Source organism: Pezoporus wallicus, unplaced genomic scaffold (genome assembly GCF_028554395.1).
Source record: "Pezoporus wallicus isolate ANWC-B61680 ecotype Strahan unplaced genomic scaffold, APGP_CSIRO_Pwel_v1 contig_13621, whole genome shotgun sequence".
Lineage (NCBI taxonomy): Eukaryota > Metazoa > Chordata > Aves > Psittaciformes > Psittacidae > Pezoporus > Pezoporus wallicus.
This window is the reverse complement of record NW_026635769.1, coordinates 3,463-19,264: the sequence shown is the minus strand read 5'-3', so window position 1 is coordinate 19,264 and position 15,802 is coordinate 3,463. Positions and strand designations below refer to the sequence as shown.

Below are 15,802 nucleotides of genomic sequence, written 5' to 3'. Positions count from 1 at the left end.
CACATGGGGGGAGCGCTGGGATGCGGTGGGGGTCAATCAGCAGGGTGTGGGTTCAGCACGGAGGTGTCACATGAGGAGTGTCACAGCCCCGGGTGAGTCACCCATAGATCAGCCCCCTCCCACCCCCCCCAGCCTTCACAGCCCCCTCCCGACCCCATCCCCGGTGTGTGTCCCCCCCCTCCCCACAGGCCTCACCTGTGTCGGGTCCCCGCAGCGCTGCAGCGCGTCCGGCACTGCAGGATCAGGAGCCCGTGCGGCGCCGCAGCTGCAGCAGCGACTCCTTGTCCGCCGCCAGCACCGGGGCGGCGGCGCGGAAGAACCGGGCCGGGAGCGCCTGGAGGGGACAGCGCGGGGGGAATGCGGGGGTGGGGGTGGAGTGAACGGGACCGGGGGGGGTGGGGGGGGGTCTCCCCACCGGGGTCCCGACTCCCCCGCTCACCCACACCGCGCTTCGCGCCGCCCGCTGCATCCCGGACCCTGCCCGCGGCGCGCCGAGATGACGTCACCACACCGCTTCTACGGGCGGCGGAGCGACCCCCGAGGGCGGGACAGGACTCGGACGTGACGTCACTCGCAGCGCGACGGAGCTGGGGTAGGGAGGGAGCGGCTACCCAGGGTCCTAAAGCCCGCCCGCCCCGCGCGTCCGGACCCCCCGAACCCGACCCAACAGCCTCAGGTACTGCAGCCGCACAGAGACGCCCCCCCCAGCCCTGACCCTCGGCTTCTAGAGGCTCCCCAGCCCCTCACAGAGCCCCCGGACCCTTTTAGACACCCCCACCTTGGCCATACCCCCCCAGATCCCAACCAGGTTCCCCCAGAACCTGGTCAGCCGCCCCAGGGCCCTGCAGCCCCCAATAGACCTTCATAGAGACACCCCCCCCACACACCAGCTTTGACCAGGCTCCCCACCAACCCTTCTAGAGTCCCCTCCGCTTTGGGCAGACCCCCACAACCCCTAAACATCCCCTATGCAGCCCCCCCCCAGCCTTGACCAGACATCCCGCAACCCTTTTATACACCCCCCCCCGACCTGCACCCCGAAATGCACTGCAGCCGCCCAGCCATTAAATGTTGACCATTTAATCATTGTCAGGATACCCCCATTGCAGCGTCCCCCCCCTCCCCGCACGAGCCCCAGACAGGGGGTGCCGCGGCCTCCCCCCGGCAGGTCACTCCATAGATTTCGATGTCGTGCTCCTGCTCCTGCCACAGCAGCTGGACCCGGAAGAACGGCGGCAGGACCTGGTGGAAGAAGCACCGGGAGCCGCTGTCCCCACCACGGGCGCGGGCGCTCAGCAGGGCCCGGGAACGGGGCCCGCAGAGGTGCCGCAGTGCCCGCAGCAGTGCTGGGAAGGAGGCCGGGTCGTAGACGAGGTCCGAGCCCAGAACGACCTGGAAGTCCCGAGGGAAGGAGTCCTCGTCTCGGCCCCACTCCAGCGCCCGCACCCGTGGCCGAGTCCCGGTCCCCGGGAAGTTCAACCGGACGTTCTCCCGGATCTGGTCCAGCGCCACCGGGCGGTCCGTGATGGTGACGTCACCTCCTGAACGAGGGGGCGGTTTAAAGAGGGGCACCCCACAACCTCCTCTGTGCACCCCCAAACCCCTGCGTCCCCCAGAGCTCCCCTGCATTCCCCCCCCCCCGCAAGATCCCAATAAGCAGTGACTTGCTACCAGTTCCAATGGGCAGGGAAGGGGGGGGGCGGGGTGTACATGACCCCTCCCTCCCAGCCCCATGGGTGCCCCCGTTCCCGGTGCGCACCCAGCATCGCCGCCAGGATGCCGAGGATGCCGGTGCCGGCGCCCAGCTCGATCACGGACCGGCCCCGGAACTCGAAGCGCTGCTGCTCCAGGAACCGGGCCAGGGCCAGCGCCTGGGAGGGGACGGAAGGGGATTGGAGGGGGGGAACGGGAATGGGGGAGTTGAGGGGATGAGCGGGGTGGGAGGAGGGCAGTCCAAACCCTCCCCGCCCCCCCCCCGGCATCACCCACAGCCCCCCCGGGGGGTGGATCCCTCATTCCCTGGGCATCCTCAGGGATCCCTCCCCCATCCCAGTGCCCTCCCCCCAGTCTCCATTAGGGACCGCCCCGAGAGTCCCCTCCCAGGGAAGCCCCCATCTCCAGCGCCTCCTCCCCCAGTGCCCTCTCCCAGTCCCTCCCGTGCTCCCCATTCCCGGGTGCCCCCCACCCACCGCCTCCCAGACGTTGGCCGCCAGCCCGAGGCGCGGCCCGTGGTGCTGCGCGATGCGCAGGACGCGCCCGCAGAGCCGGAACCGCCGCAGCACCGGGAACGTGTCAGCGAAGAGCGCGGGGTCGCGGGGGAACACGGCCCGCAGCGCGCCGGCCGCTTCCTCTTCCCCTTCCGCTTCCTCTTCCGCTTCCTCTTCCCCTTCCCATTCCCCTTCCGTTTCAGTTCCTCCTTCCCCTCCCGCCGCCGTCTCCCACCGGGTCCCGGCACCCACGTGGCGCGCGGGCGCAGCCATTTTGGCGGGGAGGGCGGGGCCGTAAGTAGCAGCCCCTTCCGTGATTGGTCAGAGCTGGAAACGCCCCCCCCCCGAGGGGCGGGGTCTGAGGCTCCGCCTACCCCTCGGTGGTGTCCCCGCGTCCACCCGGTGTCCCCGTTCCCTGTGTTCCCTCTTCCATCTCCAATGTCCCCACATGGGTCCAAGCCCTATCCCAGTGTCCCCATTCCCGATGGCCCCAGGGCACTCCTTGTCCCACCCATCAGTCCCAACCCCTTCCCTGTCCCCATCCCATCCCCGTCCCTATCCCTTCCCCGTCCCCATCCCTTCCCTGTCCCCATCCCATCCCTGTCCCCATCCCTTCCCTGTCCCCATCCCATCCCTGTCCCCGTACCATCCCATCCCCGTCCCTATCCCTTCCCCGTCCCCATCCCTTCCCTGTCCCCATCCCATCCCTGTCCCCATCCCATCCCTGTCCCCATCCCTTCCCTGTCCCCATCCCATCCCTGTCCCCGTACCATCCCATCCCCGTCCCTATCCCTTCCCCGTCCCCATCCCTTCCCTGTCCCCATCCCATCCCTGTCCCCATCCCTTCCCTGTCCCCATCCCATCCCTGCCCCCATCCCTTCCCTGTCCCCATCCCATCCCTGTCCCCATCCCTTCCCTGTCCCCATCCCATCCCTGTCCCTATCCCTTCCCTCTCCCCTTCCCTCTCCCCATCCCTTCCCTGTCCCCATCCCATCCCTTCCCTGTCCCCATCCCTTCCCTGTCCCCATCCCTTCCCTGTCCCCATCCCATCCCTGTCCCTATCCCTTCCCTCTCCCCTTCCCTCTCCCCATCCCTTCCCTGTCCCCATCCCATCCCTTCCCTGTCCCCATCCCTGTCTCCATCCCATCCCATCCCTGTCCCCATCCCTTCCCTCTCCCCATCCCTTCCCTGTCCCCATCCCATCCCTTCCCTGTCCCCATCCCATCCCTGTCTCCATCCTATCCCTTCCCTGTCCCCATCCCTTCCCTGTCCCCATCCCATCCCTCTCCCTATCCCTTCCCTCTCCCCATCCCTTCCCTCTCCCCATCCCTTCCCTGTCCCCGTTTCCATCCCTTCCCACTCCCATCCTCAGTGTCACTTCCTCCCAGCCAGCCCAGTCTCATCCCTGTCCCTGTCGGAGGCCACCACTCCCTGTCCTATGGTCTCACTCTGGTGCCGCCCCCTGTCCTCTTGCTCCTGTCCCTGTCCCATCAACGCCAGTGTCACCACTGGGACACTGTCCCTGGCAGGGGCCTGGAGCCAGGCCTGGTGTCCCCAGCCCCTGTGTCCCCGGTCAGTGTCCCTTACCCAGTGCTGCTCACCTGGTGTCCCTGCTCATGGTGGACTTGTCCTGGTGTCCCTGACCCTGATGTCTCCAGCGCCAGTGTCCCTGATCCCAGCGTTCTTGATCCCAGTGTCCCTGACCCTGGTGTCCCTGGTCATGGTGTCCTTGTCCTGGTGTCCCTGGTCCCGACACCTCCGTCCTTGGTGTCTCTGTCCTGGTGTCCCTGACCCTGATGTCCCCAGCCCCAGTGTCCCTGATCCCAGCACCTCTGGTCTTGCTGTCTTTGGTCAGTGTGGGGCAGGCGTCCCTGGCCCCACATCCCTCACCCAGTGTCCCTGACACTGGTGTCTATAGCCCTGGTATCCCTGCTCCCGGTGCCCCTGTCCCCAGTGTCAGTGGTCACAGTGTCCCTGACCCCCATGTCCCTGGTCACTGTGTCCCTGCCCCGGTGTCCCTATCCCATGTGTCCTGCCCCCACCCCTGAGGACACACACGGGACCCCCCCATCCCAGCCCCATTCCTTGTGCCCGGAGCCCACATGACCCGGATAAACAGTAACCGGGGAGGGGGGGGATGGGGTGGGGGGTGACCCCCTCGTGGGGGTAATGAGCAACCGGGACCCCCCGGGGCCTTCATCACCCAGTTAATGCTTGTAGCACCCTAGGGGGGGGTCAGGGCACCCGAGGGAGGTCGGGGGGGGGTTGATTCCCGAGTCTCCCTCCCTCCCCCCCGCAAGGTTCCTGGAAGGCTCCGGTCAGGCGGGTCCAGCCCCGAGTTGCTCAACCCCCCCCCACCCCCCCCCCGGGATCTTCCCCTCTCCTCCCCCCCCGGGGCTTTCTCAGAAACCGGCTTCGTCAGAGCCTGAAATCCCCAAAGAATTTCGGGGGGGGGGGGGGGGGTTAGGGGGGGGGGGGGGATGGGAGGCAGTGGAGGGGGGGGTGTCAGTCAGAGGCACTGGAGGGCAATGGGGGCTGGGGGGGGCACTGGGGGACACAGGAAGTGACTGGGAGGGCACTGAAGGGGGTCACTAAAAGACACTGGGGGGGCATTGGGGGCTCGGGGGGGCAGTGGGGGGAGTCACTAAGAAGCACTGGAGGGCAATGGGGGCACTGGGGGTGACCAGGGGGCACTGGGTTGTCACTGGGAGGCACTGGAGGGGGTCAATGAGAGGCACTGGGGGGGCATGGGGGCTCAGAGGGGTACTGGGGGGCACTGGGAGCCCTGGGGAGGGTCACTTGGGGGGCACTGAAGGCCCTTGGGGTCAATGGAGGTCAATAGGGGGCACTGGGGGCGTGGCTTTTTGGAGCCCCACCCACCACCACAACCACGCCCACCCCGGGCCAGCGGGCGCGTTGTTTACGTCACTGATCGGCGCCGCGCGGTGACGTCGGTTCCGTGCGCCCGCGGGTGCCGCTGCGCTCCGGTGCGGCCATGGCGGAGCCGGTGGCGCCGCCGCAGAAGCGGTTCTACCGGCAGCGCGCGCACTCGAACCCGCTGGCGGATCACACCCTGCGATAGTGAGTGCGGGAGGAGCCGCCGGGAGCCCCGCGGGGAACAGCCCCGGGAACCCCACCGGGAACAGCCCCGGGAGCAGCCCCGGGAACCCCACCGGGAGTCCCACCGGGAATAGCCCCCGGGAACAGCCCCGGGAACCCCACCGGAGCCCCACCGGGAACCTCTGAGACCCCCCAGTAACACCGATAACACCCCCCGGTGACCCTATAGTAACCCCGCTAACACCCGGGACCCCACCGGTAACACCTTGGTTATCCCCGGGAGCCCCTCGTTACCCTCCCGGTAGCACCCCAGTGACTCCCCAGGTCCCTCCCCGTACCCCACCGGTGACCCCGGACCGGACCCCACCGGGGTCCAATCTACGATCATCCCCCCCCCCCCCCCATTGTGCGCCTCCCCCGATAACCCCGGACCGGACCCTGCCGGTTCCCCCCCCGCCCCGGTGCGCTCGCCCCCGGTAACCGCGGTGTCCCCGCAGCCCCGCCCGCCCGCAGGACATGGACTGGGCCGCGCTGTTCCCGGACTTCTTCCCGCCCGACGCCCCCCCGGGGCAGCCCCCGCCCCGCGTGGAGACCCTCGATGTGGGCTGCGGCTACGGGGGGCTGCTGGGTGAGGGGGCCACCGGGGGCTATGGGGGGGGGGGGTCTGGGACCCTGGGGGGTGGGGGGGTCGGGGTCCAGAGTTGGGGTCAGGTGCCAGGGTTGGGGGGGCCGTGGTTGGGGTTTGGGGGTCAGGGGCTGGAGTTGGGTTTGAGGGTCGATGCCAGGGGATTTGGGGTCTGTGTTGATGTTTGGGGGCTCCATGGCTGTGTTTTGGGCTCCATGGCTGTGTTTAGGGGGCTCCATGGCTGTGTTTAGGGGTTTCATGGCTGTGTTTAGGGCTCCATGGCTGTGTTTAGGGGTTCCACGGCTGTGTTTAGGGCTCCATGGCGGTGTTTAGGGGGTTTCATGGCTGTGTTTAGGGGTTCCACGGCTGTGTTTAGGGGCTCCACGGCTGTGTTTAGGGGGCTCCATGGCTGTGTTTAGGGGCTCCATGGCTGTGTTTAGGGGTTCCACGGCTGTGTTTAGGGCTCCATGGCTGTGTTTAGGGCTCCATGGCTGTGTTAAGGGGGTTTCGTGGCTGTGTTTAGGGGTTTCATGGCTGTGTTTAGGGGGCTCCATGGATGTGTTTAGGGCTCCATGGCGGTGTTAAGGGGGTTTCATGGCTGTGCTTAGGGGCTCCATGGCTGTGTTTAGGGCTCCGTGGCTGTGTTTAGGGGGCTCCATGGCTGTGTTTAGGGCTCCATGGAGGTGTTTAGGGGGCTCCATGGCTGTGTTTAGGGGTTCCACGGCTGTGTTTAGGGGCTTCATGGCTGTGTTTAGGGGCTCCATGGCTGTGTTTAGGGCTCCATGGCTGCGTTTAGGGGTTTCATGGCTGTGTTTAGGGGTTCCATGGCTGTGTTTAGGGGCTCCATGGCTGTGTTTAGGGCTCCATGGCTGTGTTTAGGGCTCCATGGCTGCGTTTAGGGGTTTCATGGCTGCGTTTAGGGGTTTCATGGCTGCGTTTAGGGGTTTCATGGCTGTGTTTAGGGGCTCCATGGCTGTGTTTAGGGGTTCCATGGCTGTGTTTAGGGTTCCATGGCTGTGTTTAGGGCTCCATGGCTGTGTTTAGGGGGCTCCATGGCTGTGTTTAGGGGTTTCATGGCTGTGTTTAGGGGCTCCATGGCTGTATTTAGGGGTTTCATGGCTGTGTTTAGAGGCTCCGTGGCTGTGTTTAGGGGGCTCTGGTGCTGTCTATGGGGGCTCCATTCTTGTCTATGTGGCTCCTGTGCTGTCTCGGGGGGCTCCGTTGCCCTCTGCGTGGGCTCCGTTGCTCTCTACGGGGGCTCCGTTTTTGTCTATGGGGGCTCCATTGCAGGCTATGGGGCTCTGGTGCTCTCTATGGGGGCTCCATTGCCGTCTATGGGGCTCTGGTGCTCTCTATGGGGGGCTCCGTTTTTTTCTGTGGGGGCTCCATTGCCGTCTATGGGGGCTCCATTGCTGTCTGTGGGGCTCTGGTGCTCCCTATGGGGGCTCCATCGCTCCCAATGGGCTCCGGTGCTCTCCGGGCTCTGACGGCCGCGCTCCGGTGCCCGCAGTGGCGCTCTCGGGGCTGTTCCCGCAGGAGCTGGCGCTGGGGCTGGAGCTTCGTCCCCGCGTGGCCGCGTTCACGGCGCAGCGGATCCGGGCGCTGCGGGCGGGGGCTCCCCCGCGTTGCCGGAACGTGGCGTGCGTGAGGGGCAACGCCATGAAGCACCTGCCCCACTTCTTCCGCAGGGCGCAGGTGGGACCCCAGGGACCCCGAAACACCCCAAAACCACCCCAAAATCCGCCCAGAACCTCCAAAACCCTCACAAACCACCCCAGAACCCTCGCAACCCCCCTAAACCACCCCAAAACCCTCCCAAACTGCCCCCAAACCACTCCAAAACCTTCCCAGAACCTCCAAAACCCTCACAAACCACCCCAGAACCCTCACAACCCCCCTAAACCACCCCAAAACCCTCCCAAACTCCCCCCAAACCACTCCAAAACCTTCCCAGAACCTCCAAAACCCTCACAAACCACCCCAGAACCCTCACAACCCCCCTAAACCACCCCAAAACCCTCCCAAACTCCCCCCAAACCATCTCCAAACCCTCCCAGAACCTCCAAAACTCTCACAAACTCCTCCAAACACCCCAAAACCACACAAAACCCTCCCAGACCCCCCCAGAACCCTCACAACCCCCCTAAACCACCCCAAAACCCTCCCAAACTCCCCCCAAACCACCCCAAACTGCCCCATACTCCCCCCAAACATCACTGAACCACCCCAGACATCCTCAAGCCCCCCCAATCCCTCCAGACACCCCCTAAACGCCCTGAAGCAACCCCCAAACCCTCTCAACACCTCCAGAGCCCTCTCAGACACTCCCGCCCCCCCCAAACGCACCCCCAAACACTTCCAAACCCCCCAGGCACTCCCAGACACCCCAAAACCCACCCAAGCCCTCACCCCAGACACCCCAAATTCCATCCCCAATACCTCCAGGATACCATCCCCCCAAACCCCCGGGGCACCCTTTGGACTCTCCCTGAACCCCCCAAAGAACCCTGCGTGCCCCCCTGAGCCCTGCCCCCCCCCGCTGTCCCCCAGCACCCTGCCCATGGGTGGCCCTGGGAGCACTGGGGGGTACTGGGATTCCATGGGGGTTGCACTGGGTAGGGAGGGAGGCACATGGGGGGTACTGGGATCCCTCCTCAGGGCATGGGGGTACTGGCAGCCAATGGGGGCCATACTGGGGGGCACTGGGAGTCCATGTGGGGGAGCACCAGGGGATACAGGGAGCCCATGGGGGCCATACTGGGGGGCACTGGGAGCTCATGGGGATGTACTGGGAGCTCATGGGGGGGCACTGGGGGATACTGGGAGCCCATGGGGGGGCACTGGGGGGTACTGGGACTTCATGGGATGTCACTTGAAGGTACTGGGAACTCATGGGGGGGGCACTGGGGGGTACCCATTGCCCTGGGTGTCCCCAGTACCCTGTTCCCCCCATTGTCAATGCCCCGGGGGGGGGGGGATGACAGGGGCTGTCTCGGCTCCCCCGTGAGGCGCTGACCCCCCGTGCCCCCCCAGCTCCGCCGCATGTTCTTCCTGTTCCCTGACCCCCACTTCAAGCGCACGAAGCACAAGTGGAGAATCATCAGCCCTGCGCTGCTGGCTGAGTACGGCTACGTCCTGCGCCCAGGGGTGAGCAGAGGGACCCCCCCGGCAGTGGGACCCCCCCTTCCTGAGCACTGGGAACCCCCCTCAGCACTGGGACAGACACCAGGACCCCCCTGTGCTCTGAGACACCCCCCCCCCAAACACTGGGACCCTCCCAGTACCAGGACCCCCTCCCAGCACTGGGACACCCCCATTAAGCACTGAGGTACCAGGACCCCCCACAACCTCCTGGGGCACCAGGACCTTCCCCAAGCACTGGGAACGCCCCCCAGGACACACCCTCCACACCCCCCCAGCACCGGGACCCACCCTGGCCACCCCATTGAACACCAGAACCCCCTGGAGGTCCCTGGACCCCTCTGGAGCTCACTGGGAGCACACCAGGACACCGTGGGACCACAAAGGGACACCCACATCCCCCCTGGGTCCCCCCAGTGTTCCCAACCCCTTTTCCTGCCCCGAATGTCCCTGTCCTGGGGTCACAGTGGACAACCTGGGATGTCCCCATGAAGCACACGGTGACTCCGTGTCCCAGGGGTTGGTGTACACGGTGACGGACGTGCCTGAGCTGCACCAGTGGATGGTGACGCACTTCAGGGAGCACCCGCTGTTCGAGGAGGTGCCGCTGGGCCAGCTGGTGAGGGGCACTGGGAGCACTGGGAACGCCTGGGGGGACACTGGGAGCACATGGGGGGGGCACTGGGAACCCCTAGGGGGACACTGGGAGCACATGGGGGAGCACTGGGAACGCCTGGGGGGACACTGGGAGCACATGGGGGGGGGCACTGGGAGCACATGGAGGGACACTGGGAGCACTTGGAACGCCTGGGGGGGACACTGGGAGCACATGGAGGGGCACTGGGAGCACTGGGGATGCCTGGGGGGGACACTGGGAGCACATGGAGGGGCACTGGGAACCCCTAGGGGGACACTGGGAGCACATGGGGGAGCACTGGGAACGCCTGGGGGGACACTGGGAGCACATGGGGGGGGCACTGGGAGCACATGGGGGAGCACTGGGAACGCCTGGGGGGACACTGGGAGCACATGGGGGGGCACTGGGAGCACATGGAGGGACACTGGGAGCACTGGGAATGCATGGGAGGGCATTGGGGGCTACTGGGAGTTCATGGGAGGGGTACTGGGAGAAAACTGGGAGCCCATGGAGGGGCATTGGGAGCTACAGGGAAGCAGGAGGGGGCTACTGGGAGCTCTGCGGGGTGCACTGGGGGTTACCGGGAGGGTCACAGGACCCCGGTCCCCATCGTTGCCCTCTTCCCCCCCAGGACTCGGACCCGCTGCTGTCGCTCCTGGGCACGGTGACCGAGGAGGGGTGCCGGGCACAGCGGGGGGGGCGGGCCCCGCTCCCCGCCGTGTTCCGCCGCCTCCCGGACCCTCCCGGTGCCTGACCCACCCCGGGACCCCCCCGTTCGTAATAAACCCGCTGTTGTCTCCCACGGTTCGGTCTCTCCCCTCCCCCCGCTATTTCCGCACCCCGCGGGTGGGGATTACCGGGGGGGGGGAGCCGGGACACGGAAACCCCCGGGGGGGTGGGGGGGGTTTCCACCGGCCCAACCGGTGTCGCAACCGGCGCTTCCCGGGAACCGGGGGGGGCGGGGGGGAGGTTGCGAGGCTCCGCCCCGGGGGCGCTGGGAGCGGGAGGGGGACCCGGGTGCGAGCGTGCCCCGCGGTGGAGCCCACGCATAGCCCCGCCCACCGGATCGCACCGCCCCCTGCCTCGCTCTGATTGGCCCGTGGAGGTGCAGTATGCAAATAACCCAGTGAATGGGCGGGGTTTGAGAGCAAAGGGGCGGTGCTTGGACGCGGAGGGCGCGGCCGCACGGGGAAGGGGGTGTGGTTTGCCGCGAAGGGGGCGGTGTTTGGCGCCAAAAGGGGGCGTGGCCTCGCCCGCTCCACGTGGGCGCCTATAAAGGTCCCGGCCGATGCCCGCGGCTCAGTCGAGGCCCGTCCCCGCCATGGCCCCGGGGCCGCCCCTGCCCGCCCGCGCCGCGCGGCTCCTCCGCTCCCTGCCCGAGCTGCGCAGAGGCCCCGGTCCCGCCGCTGTCCCCCGGGGCCTGGCCGAGATGCCGGGGCCCAGCCCCGCCGCCTTCACGTACGAGCTGCTGTGCCGCGGGGGACTGCGGAGGCTGCACGAGCTGCAGGTAACGGGACCCGGGCTGGGCTGCGGGGGCTCCGAGGGGACAAGGGCGCCCTAAGCCTGCGGTCCGGGGCTTGGAGGAGCTGGAGGGGACCCCAGTGCCACTGGCGTGGGGCTACGAGTGGAGAAGGGGGATCCCGATCCCATCCCAGTTGCTCCAAGCGGCATTCCCACAGGTGCAGGGCCGGGCACGCTATGGGCCGCTCTGGAAAGCCGCCTTTGGGCCCATCCTGACCGTGCATGTGGCCGAGGCCGGGCTCATCGAGCAGGTTCTGCGCCAGGAGGGGCCCTTCCCAGTCCGCTCCCACCTCTCCTCATGGAAGGATTACCGGGAATGCCGTGGGCACGCGTATGGGCTGCTCACTGCGTGAGTAGGGCTGGGGGTGCCCATGGGGGTCTGGGGGTGACCATGGGGGTCCATGGGTCTGAGCACAGAGCTGTGGGGCTGCACATAAAGCCGGGGGTCTCTGGGATATCCCTGAGCCCTGTGGAGCTCCCTTCCCCCCCCCACCCGTGGGGCACAGCCGGGCGGGACGGGCTGGGGGTGACTCAGGCATGAATCAGTCCCCCCGGATGTGAGTAACCGTGGGGCAGAGGTGTGGGGAGGGAGCCCGAGACCCACACACACAGTGCTCAGCCCCCCAACCCTGTGATCACCCCCAGCCCCGTGGTGTCCCTCCATGTCCCATATCCTGCATCCCATATCCCCCAATCCATGCCCCTGTCCCATATCCCCCATCCCATACCCCTGTCCCATATCCCCCTCCCTTAACCCTCTCCTATATCCCCCATCCTGTATCCCTGTCCCATATCCCCTGTCCCATATCCCCCCATGTCGCTGTCGCAGGGAGGGTGAGGAGTGGCAGCGGCTGCGCCGGCTCCTGGGGCGGCTGCTGCTGCGCCCGCGCGTGGCCGAGTCCTTCTCGGGGCCGGTGGCCGCGGTGGTCGGGGACCTGGTGCAGCGGCTGCAGCTGCAGCGCGATGGGAACCCGCAGCACCTCGTGCACGACCTCGGCACCCACTTCTACAGGTTCGGCCTGGAAGGTGAGGGGGGGACCCGGGTGAGACCCCTCCGGGGCTCTCCAAGAACTCTCCTGTGCCCCCCCCACCCAGGTCTTCCTCATGGTCTCGAGCTCCCCCTTGTCCCCACCACATCCAAACCGCATCCCCAAACACCCCCATGTCCCCCAGGGTCCCCAAGGACTCCTCGTATCTTCCAGGGTTCCTGATGTCCCCCATGTTCCCGAGGTGCCCCCTGTACCCACCATATCCTCTCCATGTCCTCCACAGACTCCCCATGTCTCCATGGCACTCCATGCCTCCTAATGTCCCCAAGGACTCTCCTGTCCCCGCCCGGGGCTTCCCCTCTTCCCCAGGGTGTTCCCAATGTTCCTGGTGTCCTCCAAGGCACCCCTTGTCCCCAGCACATGCCATCTATGTCCTCAACAACTCCTGATGTCCCCCATGGTGTTCCATGTGTCTCCGTTACACCTAGATCTCCCAATGTCCCCAGAGACTCTCCTGTCCCATTCCCCCCCCCCCACCCGGGCTCCCCCTGTTCCCCAGAGTGCTCCCAATGTTCCTGATGCCCTCCATGCCCCAAGGCACCCCTTATCCCCGCCACATCCCATCCATGTCCCCAAGGCCCCCTCTGTCTTCCCCAGGATGTTCCTCATGTCCCCCAGTGTCCTGCAGCTCCCCGAGTCACCCCCTTCACCCCCCCAGGCATCTCCTCTGTGCTGTTCGCCTCCCGCCTGGGCTGCCTGGAACCGGAGGTGCCGCGGGACACCGAGACCTTCATCCGCTCCATCAACACCATGTTCGTCATGACGCTGCTCACCATGGCCATGCCCAAGCCCCTGCTCCGCCTCTTCCCTAAGCCGTGGGACACCTTCTGCGAGGCCTGGGACTACATGTTCGCCTTCGGTGAGCGGCCGTGGGGGGGGACGTGGGGCCAGGCAATGCCCCACGGCCATGGGGATGCTGATGGGTGCTGGTCCTCCCCAGCCAAGCGCCACATCGACCGGCGCGTGGCCGAGGCGGGCGGGCACCGGGACGCGGAGCAGGGGACGTGCCTGACCGACCACCTCGCGCGGGAGCAGGTGCCCTTGAAGAGCATCTACGGCAACGTCACGGAGCTGCTGCTGGCCGGGGTGGACACGGTGAGGGGAGGACGTGGGGTTGTGCCCCCTGCCCCGTGGGGTCCCGCTGAAGCCCCCTCATGTCGCAGATCTCGAGCACCCTGTCCTGGAGCCTGTACGAGCTGGCGCAGCACCCAGGCGTGCAGGCGGCGCTGCACCGGGAGCTCGCCGCCGCCGCCGCCACCGGCACCGCTGTGGGCAGCGTGCCCCTGCTGAGGGCTGTGGTCAAGGAGACCCTCAGGTGGGGATGGGAGAGGGATGAGGATGAGGAAAGGGATGGGAGTGAACAGGGCATGGGATAGGGATGAACACAGGGGACAAGGATAAGGAGGGGGATACAGATGAAAATGGGTGAGGATGAGGATGGAGACAGGGATGAACAGAGGGGACAAGGGTGAAGATGAGGACAGGAAGAAGGATAAGGACAGGGCAGAGATGGGGGCAGGAAGGAGGGTGGGGATGAGGAGAGGGGTGTGAATGGAGACAGGGATGAACACAGGATAAGGATGAAGATGAGGACAGAGACAAGGATAGGGATGAAAATGAAGATAGGGATAGGGATGAGGATAGGGGTTGGGATGGGCATGGTGGTGGGGATTAAGACAAATGAACAGAGGGGACAAGGATAGAGATAGCGATGAAGATAGGGACAAGAACAGGGATGAGGATGGGGATGGAAAAGGGGGTGAGGGGAGGGATGGGAATGAAGATAGGGATGAGGGTGGGGCAGGAACGGTGGTAGGGATGGAGACAGGGATGAACGCAGGACAAGAATGAAGATGAGAACAAGGACAAGGATGTGAATGAAGATGAAGATAGGGATGAGGATGAGGGTGGTGACTGGGTTGGTGGTGGGGATGAAGATGGGAATGTGACAGGGATGGAGACGGCGAATGAGCACAGGGTGAAGATGAGGACAAGGTGGGGATGCAGACGGGGACAGGGGTGGCCGCGGTGACCCCGGTGCCGTCTCCGCCCCCCAGGCTCTATCCCGTCATTCCCGCCAATGCCCGCGTCATTCCCGACCGCGACATCCGTGTGGGTGAATACCTGGTGCCACGCAAGGTGCGAGCGTCCCCGTGCCCCTCACCCCGCGCCGGTGCCCCCGGCCCCGCCGCCCCTCACGGGCCCGTGTCCCCGCAGACCCTCATCACCCTCTGCCATTACGCCGCGTCCCGGGACGCCCGCGTGTTCGCGGCTCCCGAGCGCTTCCAGCCGGAGCGGTGGCTGCGCCGCGCCCCGGGCCACCCCTTCGCCTCCCTCCCCTTCGGCATCGGCAAACGCAGCTGCATCGGCCGCCGCCTCGCGGAGCTCGAGATCCACCAAGCGCTGGCGCAGGTCGGGGCCGGACCCGAATCCCCCCCGCGTCCCCATGGCCCCGCGTCCCGGCGTCCCCCGGTGTCCTCCCGTGTCCCCGAGGACTCCTGTGCTCCCCGCAGGCTGCTCCTCGTGGTCCCGAGGGCCTCCCCATCCCCAGGGCGCCCCTTGTCCCCTCCACATCCCAGCCATGTCCCCAGAGGACCCCAGTGTCTCCAGGAGCTCCCCATGTCCCCAAGAGTCTCCCGTGTCCCTCATGGTCCCGAGGTCCTCCACATCCCCAAGGTACCCCTTGTCTCCATCACATCCCAACCATATCCTGGACAAGGACCTCCATGTCTCCAAGGGTTCCCCGTGTCCCCATAGTGCCCCAGATCCTCCAGCATCCCCAAGGATGCTTTTGCTCCCCCCAGGGCTTCTCATTTTCTCCAGATGTTCTGTATGTTCTCAAGGTCCTCCATATCCCCAAGGCATCCCTTGTCCCCACCACATCCCATCCGTGTCCCCTCCACATCCCATCCATATCCCCATCACATCCCCACCACCTCCCATCTGTGTCCCCATCACATCCCATCCATGTCCCCAAAGACCCCTTGTCCTCTAGGGCTCCTGATGTCCCCCAAGGTGCTCCCCATGGTCCTCAGGGTGTCCCCTGTCCCCACTACCTCCCAGGTACCCCCAGGCCTCCAAGGGCTCCCCATGTCCCCTCATGTCCCTCACCCCCTCCGTGCTCCCCAGATCCTGCTGCGCTTTGAGGTGCGACCGGAGCCCGGTGGGAGCCGCGTCCGGCCCATGACCCGCACCCTGCTCGTGCCCGCGGCCACCATCAACCTCCAGTTCCTCAGCCGGTAGCGGGGACAGTGCCAGAGGCTGGAGGTGGCCTTGACCCTGTCCCCTTGTCCCCCCCATCTCCCCCTGATGGGCACCATTGTTGGTTATTTAAAGGTCTATTTATTGGCAATTAAAGGGTGGTTTTGGGTATCCTGGGGCTGGGTGCTTCCTCCCCTCCCCCCCCCCAGTGGCTTTTTGGGGTGACTCAGCCACCCCCCCCACGTGTTGATGGTTGATGGGTTCCTGCCCCAACGTGCCAGCAGCACCCACGGGTGACGCAGCCCCACAGCTCCACCCCCCACCCCACCCTGCCCTTGGGGTGGGGGGGTCCTGAGTGGGG

General features: G+C 66.3%; 3 protein-coding genes across 4 annotated transcripts; 2 read left to right on the top strand and 1 right to left on the bottom strand.

Annotated features, from left to right (window-relative positions):
* Positions 1-1,085: 1,085 nt before the first annotated feature.
* Positions 1,086-2,500, bottom strand: EEF1AKMT3 (EEF1A lysine methyltransferase 3). The gene is made up of 3 exons (XM_057398176.1): positions 2,190-2,500; positions 1,760-1,871; positions 1,086-1,541 (listed from the first exon to the last, which is right to left on the bottom strand). Exons 1-3 carry the CDS (start codon positions 2,478-2,480, stop codon positions 1,090-1,092), a joined length of 855 nt encoding a protein of 284 aa, XP_057254159.1. The 5' UTR covers positions 2,481-2,500; the 3' UTR covers positions 1,086-1,089.
* Positions 2,501-5,165: 2,665 nt separating this feature from the next.
* On the top strand, positions 5,166-10,472 carry METTL1 (methyltransferase 1, tRNA methylguanosine). The gene is made up of 6 exons (XM_057398175.1): positions 5,166-5,288; positions 5,765-5,895; positions 7,403-7,587; positions 8,926-9,039; positions 9,551-9,652; positions 10,302-10,472. The coding sequence occupies exons 1-6, from the start codon at positions 5,203-5,205 to the stop codon at positions 10,422-10,424; spliced, it is 741 nt and encodes a 246-aa protein (XP_057254158.1). The 5' UTR covers positions 5,166-5,202; the 3' UTR covers positions 10,425-10,472.
* A 383-nt stretch (positions 10,473-10,855) lies between these two features.
* LOC130593206 (25-hydroxyvitamin D-1 alpha hydroxylase, mitochondrial) lies at positions 10,856-15,602 on the top strand. Of its 2 annotated transcripts, XM_057398173.1 has the most exons (9): positions 10,860-11,177; positions 11,350-11,540; positions 12,021-12,217; positions 12,899-13,099; positions 13,181-13,335; positions 13,404-13,555; positions 14,298-14,379; positions 14,458-14,652; positions 15,370-15,599. In XM_057398173.1, the coding sequence occupies exons 1-9, from the start codon at positions 10,959-10,961 to the stop codon at positions 15,481-15,483; spliced, it is 1,506 nt and encodes a 501-aa protein (XP_057254156.1). In that variant the 5' UTR covers positions 10,860-10,958; the 3' UTR covers positions 15,484-15,599. The 2 variants fall into 2 exon arrangements, with proteins under 2 accessions (XP_057254157.1, XP_057254156.1); XM_057398174.1 differs by lacking the exon at positions 14,458-14,652 and having other exon boundaries at positions 10,856-11,177; positions 15,370-15,602.
* Positions 15,603-15,802: the final 200 nt, after the last annotated feature.

Bases quoted from the DNA above. Each gene is read 5' to 3' on its own strand.
- EEF1AKMT3 (XM_057398176.1), bottom strand. From the start codon at position 2,480: ATGGCTGCGCCCGCGCGCCACGTGGGTGCCGGGACCCGGTGGGAGACG. The intron at 1,872-2,189 runs GTGGGTGGGGGG...GTCCCCTCCCAG, and splicing joins CGGCCAACGTCTGGGAGGCG to GCGCTGGCCCTGGCCCGGTT. The intron at 1,542-1,759 runs GTGCGCACCGGG...CCCCTCGTTCAG, and splicing joins CATCCTGGCGGCGATGCTGG to GAGGTGACGTCACCATCACG.
- METTL1 (XM_057398175.1), top strand. From the start codon at position 5,203: ATGGCGGAGCCGGTGGCGCCGCCGCAGAAGCGGTTCTACCGGCAGCGC. The intron at 9,040-9,550 runs GTGAGCAGAGGG...TCCGTGTCCCAG, and splicing joins GCTACGTCCTGCGCCCAGGG to GGGTTGGTGTACACGGTGAC. The intron at 9,653-10,301 runs GTGAGGGGCACT...CTTCCCCCCCAG, and splicing joins AGGTGCCGCTGGGCCAGCTG to GACTCGGACCCGCTGCTGTC.
- LOC130593206 (XM_057398173.1), top strand. From the start codon at position 10,959: ATGCCCGCGGCTCAGTCGAGGCCCGTCCCCGCCATGGCCCCGGGGCCG. The intron at 13,100-13,180 runs GTGAGCGGCCGT...GGTCCTCCCCAG, and splicing joins GGACTACATGTTCGCCTTCG to CCAAGCGCCACATCGACCGG. The intron at 14,380-14,457 runs GTGCGAGCGTCC...GTGTCCCCGCAG, and splicing joins AATACCTGGTGCCACGCAAG to ACCCTCATCACCCTCTGCCA.